Genomic DNA, 21,297 nt, shown 5'->3' on the forward strand with positions numbered 1-21,297 from the left:
TAGTTCTAAATCATAGTTGCATTTTGGTTTTGTTAAAACCACCATCAAGTGATTTGGTTCAGTTTTGGTTTTGGATTTCTTTAAAAAAATTGTTTTAGTTCCTATAGTATTATTAACATCAATAACATTTATTTCCAGCCATTTCCAGTCAATATTGTCCAATTTTGGCACCCAAAATCATGAGGGAGGGGCTTACATGCATCAAAAACATGCAAGATCTGTTTTATAGGTCTGAGATCCAACTTGCGTGAGGATCCAAGTCAGGACTCGGTATTACTCAAAAACCCCAAAGTGACCCGGACCGAGACTTGGTTCTACTAGTAACCCACAAAATAACCAAAGCCAGGACTTGGTTCTGCTCAAAACCCCCAACGTGACCAAAGCCAGGACTGGGTTCTGCTCAAAACCCCAAAAAGTAACCAAATACAGGACTTGATTCAATTTGGAACCACATCTCATCTCTAATAGAGAGGCTGATGAGCTTTCAGGGAGTCTGCAGCCTTACTGTAGACAGGTTTAAACATCCTAAACACATCATTTGTTCTGTTTGTTGTGGATGGCGTGAACGGCACTGAACTAGTTGGTCAGTCACTAGGTAGTTAAACAGTATCATATATAGTGACAGGTTAGTGGGGCCTTTAAATTGCTGTAAAGTCTACTTTATTCTGCATACCATAATGTCTTTTGGCCAGTCTGACAACCCACAAAAAATGATCAGCAAAGTGATACTGCAAATCCTGTGCATGAATTGTCTCACCACTATGCCTTTGTTACACTAGATAAATAGAATGGGATGCAGTCAGGAAGCCGATGGTCGAAATGCTGACCGCCAGCTTCCAAACTGTGCAATCCCGACAGGGGACTAATGATGGGCGTCGAAATCCCGACGCCTATCATTATCCCTATGCCGGGAGCCCGACGCCCGCCATACCAAACAAAGGTAAGCCGGGCGGCGGGCGCAGACAGCTGCAGGGGGGGTTAGGTTAGGGGCTCCCAGGGGGGTTTAGGATTAGGCACCCCCCTGGAGGGTTAGTGTTAGGCTAGGGGAAGGGGGGTTAGGGTTAGGCACCCCCAGGGGGAGGTTATTGTTAGACAACCCCCGGGAGTGTTAGGTTTAGGCTGCAGGGAAGGAGGGGTTAGGTTTAGGCACTTATGGGGGGGTTAGGGTTAGGCACTAGGGGGGAGGTTAGCGTTAGGCACCCCTAAAGGTGGGTTAGGGTTGGGGAGGGGAGGTTAGGGATAGTTAGTTACTTACATTGTCGGGATCTTCACTGCTGGCGGTCTTCCGGTATCGGGATTTGACGATCCCATACCGATCCCAAATAGAACACATGATCTATATTAGTAAATTACTGTACATTACTTTTTAACATAAGTTTTTAACTCGTATTATTATTATTATTAAAAATAATATTAAAAGTAATTTATTTAGCACACATATTATTTATAGTGCAGCACTTTACAAAGATGGTTTTATCATTCATAACTGTTCCTGCTCTAATGGAGTTTATAGTCTAAACCAGTGGTTCTCAGCTCCTACCAACAAGTGCCCAAAACAGCTCATGTTTTGAGGATTTCTGTCTGTAGATACAGGTGGGATATTTAATGGCCCAGAAAAATATTTAACCTGTGCATTTGATTAAAGATATCCACAAAACATGAACTGCTACCGGTACTTAAAAGATTGGAGATTAGAACCACTGGTCTAACCTTCTCAACACACAATAATGTTAAATAACCAGTTTGTATTTGGTCTATGGGAGGAACCTCATGCAAACACGTGAAGAACATACACATTTTATACAGATGGTGACCAGGTTGAAATAGAGCCCATGACTTCAATGTTGTGAGTCAGCAACACTCATTACTTTGGCACTAGGCTGTCTGCAATGATATTATGCCTCTTTGCTGTCAACATTTCATGGGTTTTAAGAAAATGTCAAATTATATTTTACACAGTCTGAATTATAAAACTCCTAAGATAATAATTAGAAATTAAATTTTTCTTGTTCATAAGTTTCTTTAAACCAACTTTAAATTCATGATTTTTCAAGCTATAAATAACAGGATTCAATATTGGAATTAACACACCAGATAAAAGAGCAAAAAACTTGTCCCGTTCTGGTGAATAACTTGATGTGGGTCTCATGTACATACAGATTAAAGTTCCATAAAAAATAATTACACAGGTTAGGTGGGAAGAGCAGGTAGAAAATGCTTTAAGTCGACCTTCTGCAGATTTTATCTTCAAAATAGTAGCGATAATAAACATGTAAGAAATTATTGTAAAGATAAATGCATTGTACGCCACAAGTACTCCTTCAATATAGTTAATAATTTCTACATTGTATATATCACTGCAGGTCAATTTCAATACAGGTGCGATGTCACAATAAAAATGGTCAACGATATGTGAGTCACAAAAGGATAGTTTTGACACAACCACAGTATTACCAATTGTGATTAGGAAACTAATGGTCCATGCGGTAATTGTAAGCCCAGCGCAGCGTGTTAAGCGCATTAATAGAAAATATTGAAGCGGATGACAGATAGCCAAATAGCGATCATATGCCATAAACTCTAACAGGAGCATTTCTGTAGAAGTCAGAGATATGTAGAAGTACATCTGTGTCATACACCCATAGAATGAAATTGCATTGTGCTGTGTGAGGAGGATATTCAAGAGATTAGGCAAAATATTTGAAGCATAAATGATGTCTACTGCTGAAAGGTTCATTAAAAATATATACATGGGAATGTGTAGGTGTGAATTTCCTAAAATAATGATAAAAATTGTTATATTCCCAAATATAATACTAGAGTAAATAAACAAACATATGATGAATATGGGAATTTGGAGCTCTGGGATGTCTGACAGGCCTTTGATAAAGAAACTAGTTGCATTGAATTTGCTTTCCAACTTCATTACCAACATGGAATTTCCACAAAATGATCTAGAAGTAAGAGAAACATTGTTATTATAACCAATAAAGGTAAACACAACATACCACAAGCTTGCTATAAACATTGGACCTCATTCAGAGCCGCTCGCAAAATGCGAACGCTTGCTCTGAGTGAGGGTGGCCGCATCCATTTTGAGTGCCGGCCTCCTGGCCGCTCGCTAGGCTGTGGGTTACCACCCACAGCTTTAGCGAGCGGTCAGGTTTATGGTCGCGATGGTGAAGACCATCGCGACCATCGGGGCTTGCGAGGAGACCCTTGCGGTAGGGTCTCCTCTACCACAAGCCCCAGAGAGCCCACAAATGGCAGGTGTTCGCATGGGAACGCCTCCATTTGTGAAAGCCCCCCCACCACACCTACAAAACGTGGCGAGCTGTCGATCACCATCAACTGCCGCCCCTTTTGTAGTGAGACCCGGAGCGAGAGAAATTCTAGAGTACTAGAATGTTTTGCTAATCAACAGTGACTGGTTTATGTACTGAATGCTCTTTATAGTAGTAATAAACATTCTTCTTTGTCATCTGTGATTTATAAATACAGATATGTCATCATACACTGTTGCTGCAATCACGCCAAACTGCCCATCTCCATGCACCTGGTCATGTGCGACTCTGCAGTCTCATAAAGCGGTTTATGACATCAGTTGTGACTAAGATGCATTTTTGGGTGAAAAGGATGGGAAAAGATGCTCTGCACAAGCCACACAGCACCTGGCGGCTCACTCAGGCCAGTTATCTCGTGCAGCATGGCTTATTGAGGCTTATTGTATGGGGACACATCTGTACATGTGCCATGATATATACAGTACATGTTGCCATAAACCCTGGAATTAATATATTTGCTACCAGAATGAATTACTGCTCTTGATAAGGTGCCTGTTTATAGAGATACATATCAGAAATGGAATTGTTATCAAATGAAAAATAAAAAAACAAGGTAACAGCACAATTCTGGAATTATTAATTACTGATATTTAATTCTTGCATAAATTCCACAGTGGACTGGAGATAGACAAAGGACCATTAAGGTGCTGCTAGTGTGTGTAGATAGTATTAGTCCAATTTCATATTTAAGAGTCATGTCAATAGAAAACAGTGTATTCCTAACATTATGAAGGTGATAAATGCCTTTACATTTACCTTTAAATATATAAGAAGAGCGTGAGGTCTCAAATAAGAAAACTTACAGTGAATATCTAAGGATCCAGAGATGTAGTTGTCCAAGAGGCAGGTATTAAGAGCCATAGACATGGGCATAGCTATAGTGTGTGCAATGGGTGCTATTGCTATGGGACCCAGAGGCTTTGAGGGCCGCAGACCCAGGTCATATAGTTGTTTACCAAGTTCCCGAAAATGCCTACTAAGCAATTATGTCTGGTCCATTGCACAGCCTGAAAAGGGGGACTCGCCAGTGCTTATATAGGTGGCAGTCTCTGTCTCTCTCTCACTCTTAGTAAAACTCCACACAGATATGATCCTTCTCTCAAGCTCTCGCTTCACCTCTCACAGGCACAGCTGAGCTAATCAGTGAGCTCGCAACTGTCAGACAATAGGCTTCTCCTTGATTATAGCCCATTAAAGTGAGCTGGGGATGTAGTGAACAATGTGGCATAATATGAACTGGAGGCAGTACAATGTGGCATAATATGAACTGGAGGCAGTACAATGTGGCATAATATGAACTGGAGGCAGTGCAATGTGGCATAATATGAACTGGAGGCAGTACAATGTGGCATAATATGAACTGGAGGCAGTACAATGTGGCATAATATGAATGGGAGGCAGTGCAATGTGGCATAATATGAACTGGAGGCAGTACAATGTGGCATAATATGAACTGGAGGCAGTTCAATGTGGCATAATGTGAACTGGAGGCAGTGCAATGTGGCATAATATGAACTGGGGACATTTTTGTTACCCAGCAGCACAAGATTCAACCTGGCCGTTTTGTGGTTTGAAAAACCCTTTATCTGTGGAATCAGAGAACATTAGTATGTTCAAAAAGAGGAATGTTTTTTAAATGGTGACTCCAGAGTACTAACAGTGACACATTCAGTATATATGAGACTCATGGAGAGAGAGGAGGGTAAGTGAGTGACTATACAAGCATGGGATATGACAGTTATCACAAAGAAAGAACATTTGTGATCTGAGATGTAAAGAATTTCATATTTCATATGTGCTCCCCCACAAAGAGTCCTTTTTTCCTTTTCTCCTGGTTTATATTTTGGCAGCTTGTCAGATCCATGTTCTCGTATGTCCACCCATTTACATTAGTAAAATCCCAAGTGCAAGGTATACTGTATACTATTTTCTCTGATGTGAAAAATAAAAGAAAACACTGATCTTACAAAACCAGGATGTAATACACATAGGTCCTAATTCCGAGATGGATAGAATTGCACAGATGCACACAAGCAGCTTTGCAATTCCATCCATTGTAATGCAAATGCAGAAGAAGGTGTCAGACACATCCTTGCAGCATTTGCAAGCACCATCGCAACCATCATGACTGAAGCTGAAGCTTTCGCAGACTGACCGGGTGCTGGTCAGTGGAAAGGCCAGGAATCTGCATTCGCCCACGCAGACACTACCCACATCCCTCCCAGAAAATGGGGCAATGCACCCGCGTTTCTGGTAATGGTGACTATCCACGGCACTGCTCCAATCATGCCGCTGCTTGGGGGTGGGTGGGTTATGAGAGCATAATCGCAGGACCCGTTCTGCACATGCGCAGACACAGACCCGGGAACATAGGAGATGTACGTTCATCATTGGATGAACGTACGTCTCTGAATCAGGCCCTTAGTGTTCTCTTATCTACCATGGAGGTAGTTATTAATTTAACATTCACAATGTCGACAACCACTTTGTTGACAGCATGATTTTGAGCACAGTATGCCGACACTGTGCAAATTAAGTTAAAGTAGTGTAACCGGGTCAGCATTATAACTTTAGTTTAAACATGGGGCCTGATTCAGACCCACTCGCAAATTGCGGCCGCTCGCTGGCAAAAAGGGGCCGGATATTTAAATTAAGCGCTTGCACTGCATCTCGTAAGGACGCCCTCTATGTCTTAGCGAGCCCCGGCAATAAGCGCTCGCAAATGTATAAAGACGTTCCCTTGCCACTCGCAACACACATCATCTCCGGTATTTAAAGGATTAATCCGTAACATCAAGAGCCATCGGAGCTGCTCGCAGCGCTTGAGGTAGATCTTACCCTCCCGCAAGCACTGCGAGCAGTTCAGGGTAAAAAACAACCAAGCGACGTGTACAATGACGTATCTTAGCTAATTATGCACACCCATCAAACTCCGTTCTGACGGTCAGACATGCCTGCATTCGCAGCACCACTCCCCCGTTCACAAGCACCTTCCCCTATTACCACCCACAAACGGCGCTATCTGTCACTCATTCCACTGGGCAGTGTTTTCACTGATTGCTTGTACTAGTTTACGCACGCGCACTGTGACTTATACGCATGCGCAGACAGCCGACCATCGCTCAGAGCGCACGCGCGCAACTTAGGGTCCGGGTCTGACAGGCCCATGATGCTTTAACATGATGTTTAAAGTTATAGTGCCGACACACAGAGGTTAAAACAAACAGTATATCTCCATGCTTAGCAAGTTCAATCCTGTTGTCCTTGACATACAGATGCGCCCAGTTACATTGTGACTGATCGCGCCACAAATGTGCGCATGCATCGCGCCATGCAATTATCCACCCCTACATACGCTATACTATGGTGTGCACTGTGTTCGCACTATGCATTCCTAAGAAGGAACGGTCGCGTACGCACTGTGCGTATCCACTCACGTGCACGCATCTCGCGCTATGCGTGACACGATTCACCACGCCAGTGGCAACAATACAGCTGAGCATATCTGTACAAGTTCATGGCCTGCAAGATAAACTATTGTTACTATAAAAGGTTCTAGGCAAGTAAATATCCAAAACACTACTTAAATATCCCACTAGTAATATCATCAAACAAAGGTTATGGGGTATATTTACTAAAGTGTGGGTTTGGTCTTGCCCATAGCAACCAATCAGATTCTAGCTATTATTTTCTAGAAGGTGCTAGATAAATGATAAGTAGAATCTGATTGGTTGCCATTGGCAAAAACTCTACTTCTATAAACCCGCACTTTAGTAAATATACCACCTAAAGTCTCCATAAATGGGCAAAATCTTGTGCTAAAATATTTTAAAGGATGCATTTTTCCCTATACAGCTGGACTTTTAAAATATTAATAGGTTCCATGTTATGCAGGAGACTGGTAAGGCTAACTTACCAAATAATTGTATTCTATTAACTGTCAAGGCCACAGTAATTATACAATCCTTTATGTGGTATAAAAAAGAAAAAAAAAAGAAAAATAAATGTTTCACTTGCTTTGTCCACAGCCAGGCTCTAGTAACGTGTATTTAGTTTTGCCATCTAAATTATTGCTTAAAGCTAACGAGGGTATCCAATTAGCCTCGATAATGATACATTTTCTCCGGAAAAAACTTTTCTGACATATCGCACAAATTTGCCGCTTATCACATGTATGCGCGCTATCATTTATCGTGCAATCCTATTGCAAAACCGGCAATACAATATGTGCAATTCATGCAAGGATGACAGGTGAAAAGTACAGATTCACAGTATATGATAGAAGTTTCCAAATATATGAATTGTGTTAACAAGGTACAAAAGGAAAGCATTCTGAAGAGCAACAGATGTATTATACTTACTGTAGGAAACGGGTTTAGGGGAAGGTTGAGGAGAAATTACTTTACTGAAAGAAAAGTAAATAGGTTGAAAAATTTTCAAACAGATGGGGCAATTTAAACCTGCTTGAGATAGAAACAAGTTTACATTAAATCTCTGCACAAGCTAAGTATCAGATAAATTCTAAGGGCCTAATTCAATTAGAGGCGAAAAGTCGCGGCCGACAAAAGAATTCGCCACTGCAATCTTTTCGCCTAATTCACCTATTGGTGGTGAAGTTATTGCGTACTTTCACTAAGGCCCTCATTCAGAGCCGTACGCTCTGAACAGAGCGCACGCTCTGAATGAGGGCCGGCCTCCATGAAAATGGAGCGTCCTTCTGGACGCTCGTATAGCTGTGGGTCACCACCCACAGGCTATACGAGCGTGCATTTTGATGGCCGTGATGGTCGAGACCATCGCGACCATCGAAATTGCGAGCCGGAGCCTGCGGTTGAGGTTTTCAACCGCAAGCTCCGGAGTGATTTTGGCTCTATCAGAGCCAAAATCACTCCCACTGACATCACTAGTGATGTCAGTGGGCCGGCTTCTGACGGGAGGCGTTCCCGTGGGAACGCCCCCGTCAGGGAGGCACGCCCCCGGCACGCCTACCAAAGGGGGCGTGCTGTCAATCAACATCGACAGCACGCCCCCTTTGATCAGACACAACGAGCGAAGGACTTTCCTTCGCTCGTCGCGTCTGGCACATGCGCACGACGGAGCTCCCTCCGTCGTGCGCATGCTCAGTCCATAACATCGACCCACTTGCGAGCGGACAGCCGCTCGCGAGTGGGTCTGAATCAGGCCCTATGTGCGCTCCCACTTTTCGCCCTATTCAATTCCAAAACAGGCGAAAACGCAGATGTGAAAAATGCAATGAATGGCGAAACTAGCGAAAAGGACAGGTCATTTTGGGTAAATCAGTCTGTACCACATTAAAAGCCTAACTTACCCAATAAATCATTATAGAAGTGTATTAATAGCCCTAATAAAAGTATTTGGGGTGTTTAAATTGAGTCAAAGAGCTGTTATATGCATATTTGCATAAGTGTGGAAAAATTACCTAAAGCAATTCCTTTTGTGAAAAAGAGTTGTTGTAGTTAATTGATGGCACATTTAAATAAGTACTAGTAAATATTAGGGGCTGTAAAGTGCCTTTTGAAAAAACTTTAACAAAAAAACACCTGCTGCAGCCTCCTGCAATCCTAAAATGACATGCCTTTTCTAGGTGGAATTAAGTTTTTGCACAATTAGTCATTAGGGAGGGGGGGGGGGGTGTCCAAAGGGTTCTGAACCAAGACCCCACATTTTTAGCCCAAAATAGAGATTTTACACAAATTTTCATTTGCCTCTGAGTGGAGAAACTTTTACGCCAGTTTTAGCCTATGGACTTTTTTTACATGTGAAAACATCCTGGAATTGAATAGGGCGATATGTGGAATGTGTCAAAAACATTGCATCGGCGAATGCTTTTCGCCGATTGTAGCTTTTCGCCTCTAATTGAATCCAGCCCTAAGTCTTTATGGAAAACAAGTAAATAGTCTTAGTGGTTCTTCTTATCTGCTATTAAAAGCTATGGGCCATATTCAATTTGAGGCGAAAAGCCATTTCCGCGTGTTTTTGGCGGAAACTTTTCACCAATGACATAATTTTCGCCTGTTTTGATTTTACTCCGAATTCAATTTGAAAGACCTTCCGCCTTGGCAGAAAGTCAATGCAATGTAATAGGTGGAAAAGTTTTGCCTATGAATGGGAGGCAGAAAAAAGTGCAGAATTGGGGTTTTCGGGTGCAACATTGCGGGAACACCCGCTCAGCCTTCAAACCGTCCCCCAAATGTAAACTGTGTAAAAAAAAAATAAAAAAACACTTAAGATCACCCAAAAAATGACCTTGATTTTGGGGGCGAAAAAGAAAAAAATGTTGGGGAACAATGTTAAAAACTAGCGAACTTGACTCTGGAGGGGTCCCCAAGTAGTGACAGGTGGATTTTTCATGATATTTTCAACTTCACTTTAGCAACTTTTAAATATGCTGACCCCCATTTCCAAGTACCCCAAATTTGCTGGGATAACTTATTTTCTGGAAAAAATACTCCTGAATACTATTCTGCACCACGTATAGAAAAACGCTATTTAGCAGCTATTGAGCCCGTTTAAAAACACCAAATACCTTCAGCAAGCCAAATTGGGGGTAACCATAGCTAACCTCCATGTCAGAGCATCATTTGGGGGGTGTCAGGCTGACTTCCCCAAATCTGACAGTACTTTCCGCCTGTTTAAGTTTTGCTGTGTCCTGTTTTCGCGTACTTTCAAATTGAATACGTTGTACAGCGGGCACGCGCGCGATACTTTTCTGCCTACAAAACAGGCGAAGTAGGCGAAAAGTCCGGGACGCGAAAAGTATCGCGGCTCGGCTCAAATTGAATACGGCTCTATGCCTCTAATTTATACTTGTGACATGAGTAACATACAAAGGGGAATGTAATAGAGTAAGGGGGTCTTGTAATAGGTTTCGAGAGGAAGTAACCAGAGTGATTTCGGAGTATCCACTGCTAAATTCAAAGTGGGAATCAGTTATAAGGGAAATCAGTGGCGTAAATTCATTCCAGGTGCCCGGAGGCAAGTTATAACTTTGTTCCCCCATCACAGCCGCTGACACTATAATGTAGCATTTTGCACGCAGATACACCCGCAGTTGCAGACAGAATATAGGCATGCCATGGAGGAGTGAGACAGAGAATTGTGGGTGAGGGGTGCGCCGGAAGTGTCACATTGACAAAAGAAGTTGCTGAGGAGCAGCATCAATGATTAGGGACAGGCTAGAGATTGCTTTAAAATTAGTGGTGAACTCACTGAAATGATGCCAGTTCCTTCATCATGGCACTTATTACATAACCCCCTAAGAGTTTATAAATGTACAGATGTTATGACAATTTTCTGCTGGATTTAAAAGCAACAACATTTCTAAAGGCAAAAGAATGTTGGATTTGCCTTTTAAAATAATTTCTGATTTCAATCTCATTGGAAAATTGCCAAAAAATCTGCACTTTTATTAACTCCTACCCTATTAAACGATATTTACTCCCACAGTGTCCAATAATTAAATCCTAATAACATAACAATAAAACTAAAATCTGTTTTAAGTAAAATAATGTGCCAAAAATGAAGAAATAAGATATTTTCCTCCTGAGTATGACAATGTAAGCTGTCTCACATCATTCATTACAATAACCATAGCTGTTATTTTTTTGAGTAATACAGTAATCACTTTAGTACTCCCCAGATCTGCATCTAATTAATACAATTTATGACTGTGAATCGTGTTTTACTTGCTCTTAGTTGAAAAAATATATTGAAATGTAGCTGATTGTATTCATACATTTTAAATCATTTCAACTTGACATTATCAATTGTTGATGTACTTTTACATTATGTTTCTATTATTGTTGAACCAAAAGTCTGAAACCTCCTTTTGACACTACATTTATTTGTCTATAATTGGCGTTTGTTGTTTTTCATGTTTAAAATGCAGTAATACAGCCATTACCATATTGCTAATAACCTGATAACCTGATGTTGATCTATATGAAGGAGTCTGATTTCTGGCATAATATAGCAAACATTCTATTAAAGTGTAAAAAAAATTGAGATTGACAAAGTACATTTACAATTGGTAAGAGCTGCAAATCATTAAGGTGTATTTGGAAGGTTTTCATCTTACATTTATGGTCAACATTTACAACACAAATGATATTAAAAATCTTACAGAATAGCAGTTTTCTCAAAAAAATGTTTTACATACCTAAAGTGAGTTAATGCATAGAACAGATAGTGTTGACACAGATGGGATCACTTCCATAATATCTGTAAAATGTGAAGAGGTTGCAACAATCTAGTTCCCTATTATACTGTGTAAGCAATAAATTATTTTCCCCTGAGAGGTATAATACATAAAATTTTAATTATCATTGACTCTTTGTATGGAGGCTAAAAATATTCAGAGAAACACTTCTAATGGGTGAAAACTTTCCTCCCTATAATAATAAAAAATTATCAGAGCTATACTGTAGGTGGAGTGTTTACCTTAAACCCTATTTCAGCATACTATGGCTTCATACTTAACTAGGGGCATATTGGGAGCCTAAAAAATGGGTAAAATTCTGAAAATGTATCATATACGTTGGAAACAAATTAAATATTGGCAAGGTCAAACTCAAATGTAAGTGTGGTTAGCAAACCATTAGCTCTAATGACAAAATAAAAAGAGCATCCATGTGACCGACATACAGTACAGAAAGCATTAATGTGACAACCATAAAGTACAGAGAGCATCTATATGACTGCAAAACAAAACAGATAGCATCCCAGTGACCACTATATAGTACAGAGAGCAACCCAGCAATCACCATACGGTAAAGACAGGATACAGTAACTTCTATACAGTATATACAGCATCCCAGTGACCACTATATGGCATAGACAGCATCACAGTAACCACCATACAATAAAGACAGCATGCTAGTGACCCCATGGTGGTAATGGCATGAAACAGTAGGCATAGAGTAGAATAGGCTATAGTAAGGAGTTGGCATAAGTATGGTGGCATACCAATACAGTAGAAATCCTCTGAATCATGTTGGTACTCATTATGCCCCATGTTTCTAGTGGATAGGTGGGAAGTGAGTGGGTTGTGTGGATAACGTGAGCAGTATATGTAATCCTGCAGAGGTGAGGTTGGAATACAGGTTTCTGGACACTGACAGTAATCAGACGGGAAGGATACACAGGTGATGGAGATGATGAGCACACAGAATGAATTCAGGTGAGGTGATGCACATTTTGTTTAGTATTTAAGATGTGTAGTTCTATGGGCCTGATTCAGAGATGTATGTTCATCTGAGGAAGAACGCACATCTCCGATGGTTAGTGGACTGTGACTGTGCAGAACCAGTTCTGCGCATGTGCAGAATGGGTCCTGCGATCTCACACGCAGACCCCTTAAGCCGTAGCATGATTGACATGCTGCAGTGTTTAGGGAGTGGACCAGATGCGTGCCCGGTTGCCGTTCCCGGTAACGGAGGAATGTCGCCTCTGTTTTCCAGGAGGGATGAGGCCAGGGTCTGCATCAGCGGATGCAGATTCTTAGACTCTTGCGTGACCGGGCACTGGCCAGGCAGTAGTAAGCTTCAGCTCCCACAGCCTGAGCAAAGAAGTAACCATCGCAAACATTGGTAGTTATGGTTGTGATGGTGATGCCAGCCTGTTATGTCAGTGGCAGTGCTGGGATCGCAAATGCAGCAAGGAGGTGTCTGACACCTCCTTCTGCATTTGCATCTGAGATGGAGGGATTTGCACAGATTTGTTCATGTGCGGCTCTGCAAATCCATCCATCTCTGAATCAGGCCCCATGTTAGGTGAGCAGACCCTTGAGAAAGTTGTGGATTGCACACCAATATAGCTATTCAGCTGGGACTCGATAATATACTATCTTCAAATAATGACTGCTATTGATAAGAATATGCTGTGTACTTTTTTGACATGATTAGCTTCATACTATGAAAGGTGTGCATGCCTTGGTTAGCTCTGTTTGGATCTGCAGCTTCTCTGTACTAATTATGTATATGACTGAGCGCACTAGTTGAAGTTTACCTGGTAGTATGTTTGGTTTAATTTCCCTTTGGATTATAAATATATCATAAGGGTACGGTTGTGCCCTTATATTAAGGGTGATCGAATAAACAGCATTCCGACATTATCATTTTGTGAAAAGGGCATGGTGTTTGAACGGCTAATCATCAAAGATTATAGGATGTACTGAGCTGAAATTTGGCATGTCCATTGCTCTGTGCTACATACACAAATTTCAGGGCAAAATAAATTAAATAAGAGATTTGGAATAATCTGCAGTTGAAAATTTCACTGTTTTATTTTCCAGAAACCTACAGTATGTCTACATTGACTAAAGATTTGGTAAGTATGAATTTATTTTTTAAACATGTCAGAAATAATTTACTATATAAAAGTGAAAACTTGTCCTTCTGTCTTTCTATACAAATCCATAGTTTACAAGCCACGATCGTGAAATTTTACATACGAGTGCATTAAAACACGACGGAGGCAACTAAAAAAATTTGAAATCGAAATGAATTACTGTTAGTTTTTAATTAATGAAAAAACACAATTTTTGCATAGCATTCACCCTCTATAGGTCAGGTATGGAATTACAAAAGGATTTCGCTTATCTACTATTTTTTCTTTTCTATCTTCTCTACTATATAAAAGTCTTTCTGTACTTCTGTCTTTCTATACAAATCCACAGTTTACAAGCGAAGTTTGTGACATTTTACATACGAGCGTATTAAAACACAGTGGAGGCAACAACAAAAATGTTAAATCAAAATTAATTACTGTTAATTTTTTATTAATTTAAAACCACAATTTTTGCTGGACACTCATTGTGGGGCCTCATGGCATATGGGTAGGGCCTCAGAGCAAGTGTTTTGTGTTGTCATGTTTTGTCATAATCTTAATGTTTATTATCGAAGAGAGCTTTAGCAGGCTTTGCCAGCATTCTCAGCTCTCTGACTATACCAAATTACGCAAAAACATTTACTTCTTTCTTCCAACTCTGTCAAAATGATGACTTTGCAAGGACCCTGCTGTACTGTGAGCTGCCAAAATATTAGCAAAAGATATTTGGAGTAGGAACTGCGCTATATCAATAACAACTCAAATAAATTAAATATTTATTCAATCTCTATTGTGTAATCACAGATATCAATATTATATTGCATAAAACATAAAAACATTGAAGGTATAATAAAAATCAACAAACAACTTGTATGAGCATGTCATTAATATATAGGATAAAAGATAACAAATCCCAATAATGATTAAATCAATCCAAGAATAGTGATCCTCCAAAAACAGTAAAGATTAGGTTCCAGATCTATTGCAGGGAAAAAGCAGTATCCAATTGATACAATGTATATAGGAAAGAAACCAGTCTTTCAAAAATATGTAACAATGTCTCCTACAATTGAGAAAAGTCACAAATAATCCATGAGGATACAAAAAGGATATAAATTAGGGTTGAGTGGGGGGCGCTGTCTGTACGTGAAGCCAAGGGAATGCACAAGGAAAATACTTATCTTAAAGAATATAAGATAGTGTTCTCCCTTCTTTCACAGGCATTGTCATTGATCGTCTTACTTAGAAGTCATCCATCCAGTTTTGTTCGTTTATATAGAAATAAATAATACAAGGAAAAATGTGTAGATTCTTCCAATAGATGATAAAGTACTGTATTAATAAATAAGATGCTAACACTCCAAATATGGCTATGTGGGGGTTTATATAGAAACAATGTCCAGGTGTGCGTGTTCTTGGGGTATTGGGACTTACTCCAGTACAAAAGACAGGGTGTAGATCAATTGCGTGATGATATTTGACTTACACGTGCAAGGTTTCTATTGAATAGGTTTTCTGGTAAACAGAGATGTGATGCACCTCACTTACATACGTGAGGTGTGATGCAAAGCACATATTAGTTTTTTTAAGGGCACTATCATATTTTCAAGATATCCCAGATCACGCACCTGACTTACACATGCGAGGTGTATTGGAAAGCATATAGAGGTTTCTTTCAGGTTTCTGGTAAGCAGGGATCTTATACATCAATCATATACAAGGTAGATGCGTATCCGTCCTAACACTTTATGGTGCGTGGTAAATCTCATCAAGGTATCTTTCAACTCTCCACCAAAAACCTCCAAAAAGCCTCAAATAAAATGGGTGGGTTTTTATTCCATAATAAACACAGCATAAAATGAAATACAAAACAACCAAAACGGTCATATAGGGGACAGGGATAGGTGAACAATCCCCCCCAAAAATTGCAGCACAGTGCAATGGGATAGGTACTTAAAAACAGTGGCAAGAGATATGTGCAAAAAAAGTTAGTTGTGCAGGCGCCGGCTCCAGCACAGCCACAGCGATGGTAATAAAAAACAGGAGCACATATCTCTGTTCCTGTGTCAAAGCACCTATCCTTAAAAACCTCCAGGACCAACGCATTTCGGGATCAAAACTCCCTTTATCAAGGTGTGGAGGTGCTACTCCTGGTGTCCCATTTTATAGTGTCTGTCGGTGACAACATAATGAGGTCACTTACGGTTTAGTTCTGCAGTAGGAATATAGTAAGAGACTTTATATTTATAATAGTGTGTTACCACACTGATGTTATATATCTTTTTCATATGGTGTTGTTTACTCCCGTGCATCTATACGATGTGGAGTTTATTGCGCTTATTATTGGCAAACCGGAAGTGCCCCGGGTACCGCAAGGGGTCTTGGGAGTTGTAGTTTTGTCTATAACCGTTTTACCGGAAGTGCCTCAAAAACCTCCATGATTCTTTGGGATTTTACTCTAGATATCATTAGTTGTTCTTAATGTTATCATGATAGGCTGCTACATTGCAGCTTATATGTAAGTACTTTATTAGTAGTTTATAACACTGTCCCCATCAAAATGGAAATCTTCCCAGGGGTGCTTGGGGGTTGTAGTCTCATCTGTGTCCATCTGGCCGGAAGTTCCTCCAAAACCAACAGTATGCTTGGGAATTGTAGTTTAATTCAGTTAATCTTCATTATAGATAGTTCCCTATCGTTCAGAATGGTTATTATTTGTATGAAACTTCTCTTAGGTGACAGTCGCCATTGGAGTTTCTGGATTATAATGGCAGTCCCCCAATTGATGATCTAAGGAAAATATATCTGCTATCAGTAAACATGAATTGATGAATGATATACAGTATATAAGTTAGCATAAATGTGATAATTCATAATCCATCTGTTATAATAAAAAATTATCACCTCGAGTGACAATATCAAACTGTATAAAATATGAATTATAAAAACATAAATATATAACATATATATATATAAATATAAAATATATAAGAAAATTATTATTAAAAACAAGGGGAACAGAAAAAGGTAGTTAAACTAGAGAGGCAATTAGAGAAACCATTTCAGCTCGAAGTCTTGATTTAATCCTTTTGGATTTAGTGTGTTGAATTTAAAAATGAGCTTCATCTCTGTCTTAGCCAAATTAGTTTCTATGTTTTTGTCTCTCCATGAGACTTTTGTATGTTGAATACCTACGAATCTTCTAATATGTGCGGTCGAGCAGTTATGTTCATTCCTAAAATGGTTGGATAAGTGGTGTGTTTGGAGACCTTTTCTTAAATTCCTCAGATGTTCTGAAATTCTAGTTTTCAACAGTCTTGTTGTACTTCCAATATAAGTTAGACCACATGTACATTCGACTAAATAAACTACATTAGAGGTGTTGCATGTGATGAAATCTTTTACTTTCATAGGTACTCCATTGATTGATATTTTCGTTGTAGGAGAGTAGTTCAAAAACTAATGCCTAAATGCTCACAACTCAAATTTTATTATAGATACAGAGTTGAGTTGACAATTTGCAGTAAAATACTTTGAAGTCTTAGTAACAGAATGACTCTACTCAAAAAATTTACCATCTGCCCTCAAACATTTTCTCCACCTCTCAACCCAAGCTGTGAATCCACTTTGGAAAAATTCCAGTGGTTGGTGTTTGACCCATGAATGTATGGCGTTTTTAACAACCTCTATGTCTTCAAAATGTTGACCACAGTAACCGTTTTTGAGAGGGCCAAACAGATGAAAGTCAGAAGGGGCCAAATCAGGACTGTATGGTGGATGTTGCATTATTGCCCACCCCATTTTGGCAATGGCCGCAGATGTTACCATCGAAGTGTGAGGTCTGGCATTGTCATGATGTAAGATGACATTTGACAGTCGAAATGTTGACCTTTTTTTGCGGATGGCTTCTTTCAGCTTCTTAAGTGTAATAATGTATCGATCACTGTTGATTGATTGGTTTTGTTCCAAGTAATCGATGAGAATAACACCTCGGCAATCCCAGAAGAATGTGGCCATGACTTTGTTTACGGATCGCTGTGATTTAAACTTTTTTGGCCTAGGTGAACTTAAATGTTTCCATTGCTTTGATTGGGCCTTTGTTTCTGGGGCATAAAGGAATACCCAGGTCTCATCTCCTGTAATGACATTTTCAAAAACGTCTCAGGGTTGACTTCAAAGTTGGTCAAAAGGTCATTGCACACTTCCACCCTCTGGGCCTTATGATTCCTGGTTAATTGCTTTGGAACCCATTTAGCACACACTTTACGATATCCCAAATCATTGATTAGTGTTTTTACAGTGCCATGGCTACATTCAAGTTCATCACTGATATCTCTGATGGTCATACAATGGTCTTTCTGATCACGGCATCGACTTTGTGTCAGTTCTCTGCTGTCACTGCAGTTGATGGTCTGCCACCATGAAGTTTGTCGCACACGGACTATTCTCCAAATTGAAAATGCTTCATCCACCTTCTGACATTGCTAAAGTCAATTGTACGCTCACCATACACTTTTTTTCAGTCTTCTGTGAATTTCTGTAGCACTGCAGCCTTCTTTTTCCAGAAATTCAATGACGGCTCTTTGTTTCATCTTGGATTCCATGGTATTTCTTCAACCACCTAACAAAATGACATATGTATTTAGCAGACATATTAAACTACAAACTGACAAAGTTTCAAATAAATGTTGCATATTATTTCAGAGTTATGAGCATTTAGGCATTACTTTTTGAACAACCATCGTATTTAGTGTGGTCATCTTTGATGTTTCTACAGCCAATACATAAGCCGCAACAATGAATTCCCTTGGTACAGATCAAATTTTTTGAAGCAACAGGTAGAGTACTTTTGACCAGATGTGTTTTAAGGTTTTTTGATTTCCTGTAAATAAAACATGGTTTTGCTGGAATGATTTCCTTCAATATGGGATCTCTGGTCAGAAGATGCCAGTGTTTCCGGAACAATTTCTCAATTTGTTTATGCTGGGTGTCATATTGTGTGATCAATACACATTTTTGTTTATTGTTGTTGTCAGATCTATTGTCTTTTTCCTCCCTGGGAATGATGAGCTGCATTCTATTTTTGCTGAAGGTTTCCTTGATGGTTTTATCCAAATCTTCCATGTTATATCCTTTTTCTGCAAAGTAATTTTTCATTTGGGTCATTTGTTCTATGCAGTCCTCATTTTAGAACAAATTACCCAATACCCCAAGAACACGCACACCTGGACATTGTTTCTATATAAACCCCCACATAGCCATATTTGGAGTGTTAGCATCTTATTTATTAATACAGTACTTTATCATCTATTGGAAGAATCTACACATTTTTCCTCGTATTATTTATTTCTATATAAACGAACAAATCTGGATGGATGACTTCTAAGTAAGACGATCAATGACAACGCCTGTGACAGAAGGGAGAACACTATCTTATATTCTTTAAGATAAGTATTTTCCTTGTGCATTCCCTTGTCTTCACGTACAGACAGCGCCCCCCACTCAACCCTATTTTATATACTTTTTGCATCCAATTACTCAACCTCGTGGGATAGGTTTTTTGGGGCGAGTAGGCAGAGGTCTGTTTGCAGCGCCATCCCCTTCACTTACCTTTTTCTGCAATCCATGAGGATAGTAGCCACAATTGTAATTGGCAACGGGCTGCTAGTAAATGCAAAGTGTAAAATTAAATTGCTGAAATAATGGAGAAGTAACCAGCATGTGTTCTCCATTCTGATCTGTGAACAATAAATAATGGCCACGGTGTATAATTAGTAGAAAGCTTACCACTGCAGCTTGTATGAATAGATTGCTGAAACTGTGCCAGAATCCCTGGTGTTGAATCATTGGTCCGTACTGTGTGCTGGAAGCTCCGTCCACCGAGCTCGATGAGACCGACATCTCTACCCAGCCAGGTGCGGTGCACATCAGCCACACAGAGCAGCGGGGTATCATGGCTGCTGCTGTGACTGTAGGAAGTTGAGCAACATACAAGTGGCTAGTCCGCTGGTAAGCTCCCAGGTCCACCGTATAGTATGTAGCATGAACACAGAGTGGTGTGATTGTAGAAGTGGATGTCATTTGAGATCAGACAGGTTTCATGGATAAGTCCCTGCAATCTTTAGAATGATGGATTTTCCGACTGGAGGATCAAGCAGTCTTCTAATGCATTTCTTTACTCTAGGTAATTTCGTCAGAGGATGTAATACTGCTGAATGGGTGGAACTATTTATTCCACACAATTGATTATCAAATTGGATGCACTGGTGTAAATAACATTGTAATGGTGTAGCACATTGATAAGCCACCATTAACCTTTCAAAGGTATATATATTGGGAAACACTGATTTTATATCACTAAACAAACATTTAAATATATAAGAAAGAAATATTATTAAACAAGAATGTTGATCAAGAAAAAGGATGTATTTGTTTCATTGTGAGTCTAATAAATAAAAAATAATAAACATAATAAAATAAATCACTGCAATAATAAGCAATAAAAAGAATAATATCTCCTAATAAAACATTTTTTTATTATTATTATACAGAAAAAAATCATTTTAATTAGGCAATAATAATTAAATAAATGAACATATATGTACATATATATATATATATATATATATATATGCACATAAAAGTGCATACACATAGGCATGCACACACCTACATATACACATGCATATGTGCAACAAGACACTCATACATGCAGGTGTATATAGTGATGTGAAGAATAAAATCTCTTAATAATCTAAATGAATAATGAATGAAGTCACCAGTAAATAAATTGTGCATAATAATAAAAATCTAATGAGAAAAAACAACAATAAACAAATATAAAGTATAATAAAAATGTAAAATAAAAAGGGGACATTTAAATATATAATATATACGCATCAAAAACTTTAAATAATAAACTTTAATAAATAAACTTTTACCAAAGAATTCAAAAGACAGACAATATACTTATTTATTTTTGTATATATACATGACACTCTGGGCCTGATTCAGACCCGGTCGCAAGCGCTGAGCACTCGCAACTGGGTTGATGGCGGCCCAGTGCACACACACGGCGCGAGCACTCCGCGTGCGCGAGCCCCGAAAAAGCGATCGCTCCGGGACTCACTACAAAAGGGGCGGCTGTCGATGTTGATCGACAGCTCGCCCTGTTTTGTAGGTGTGGCCGGGGGGTAGCTTCCCAAACGGAGGCGTTCCCAAGCGAACGCCTGCCATTTGTGCGCGGCTCCACTGACATCACCAGTGATATCAGTGAGAGAGCTTCCGGCTCTATTAGAGCCGAAAGCTCTCTGGGGCTTGTGGCCACAAGACCCTACCACAAGGGTCTCGTCGCAAGCCTGATGGTCGCGATGGTCTTGGCCATCACGACCATCATCATGACCGCTTGCTATAGCTGTGGGTGGTCTCCCACAGCTCCTCAAAAAACCAGCGCCCGTCCTGATTCAGAGCGAGCGCTCGCTTTTTGCGAGCGCCACTGAATCAGGCCCTCTGTCAGTATAAGATATTAGCAAGAGAGAAAGGGAAATTTGAAGAGGAGAGAAAATATTTTTCTTTAAAGTAAATGGGATTTGTCAAAAATCAATCT

General features: G+C 39.7%; 1 protein-coding gene across 1 annotated transcript; it reads right to left on the bottom strand.

Annotated features, from left to right (window-relative positions):
- Positions 1-1,951: 1,951 nt before the first annotated feature.
- On the bottom strand, positions 1,952-18,857 carry LOC148501485 (olfactory receptor 5AR1-like). Its single transcript, XM_088450422.1, has 3 exons — positions 18,539-18,857; positions 4,879-4,930; positions 1,952-2,954 (listed from the first exon to the last, which is right to left on the bottom strand). The coding sequence occupies exons 1-3, from the start codon at positions 18,855-18,857 to the stop codon at positions 1,952-1,954; spliced, it is 1,374 nt and encodes a 457-aa protein (XP_088306548.1).
- Positions 18,858-21,297: the final 2,440 nt, after the last annotated feature.

The sequence above is a fragment of the Taudactylus pleione genome, unplaced genomic scaffold (assembly GCF_031769625.1).
Source record: "Taudactylus pleione unplaced genomic scaffold, aTauple2 ptg000518l, whole genome shotgun sequence".
NCBI lineage: Eukaryota > Metazoa > Chordata > Amphibia > Anura > Myobatrachidae > Taudactylus > Taudactylus pleione.

What these genes read in the sequence shown, in the direction of transcription:
- LOC148501485 (XM_088450422.1), bottom strand. Translation starts at nt 18,857, where the DNA reads ATGACCCAAATGAAAAATTACTTTGCAGAAAAAGGATATAACATGGAA. An exon ending in TAAAACACATCTGGTCAAAA is followed by an intron (nt 4,931 to 18,538) that starts GTACTCTACCTG and finishes CTGATTCCACAG; the next exon opens with ATAAAGGGTTTTTCAAACCA. An exon ending in GTTGAATCTTGTGCTGCTGG is followed by an intron (nt 2,955 to 4,878) that starts GTAACAAAAATG and finishes TCTTACTTCTAG; the next exon opens with ATCATTTTGTGGAAATTCCA.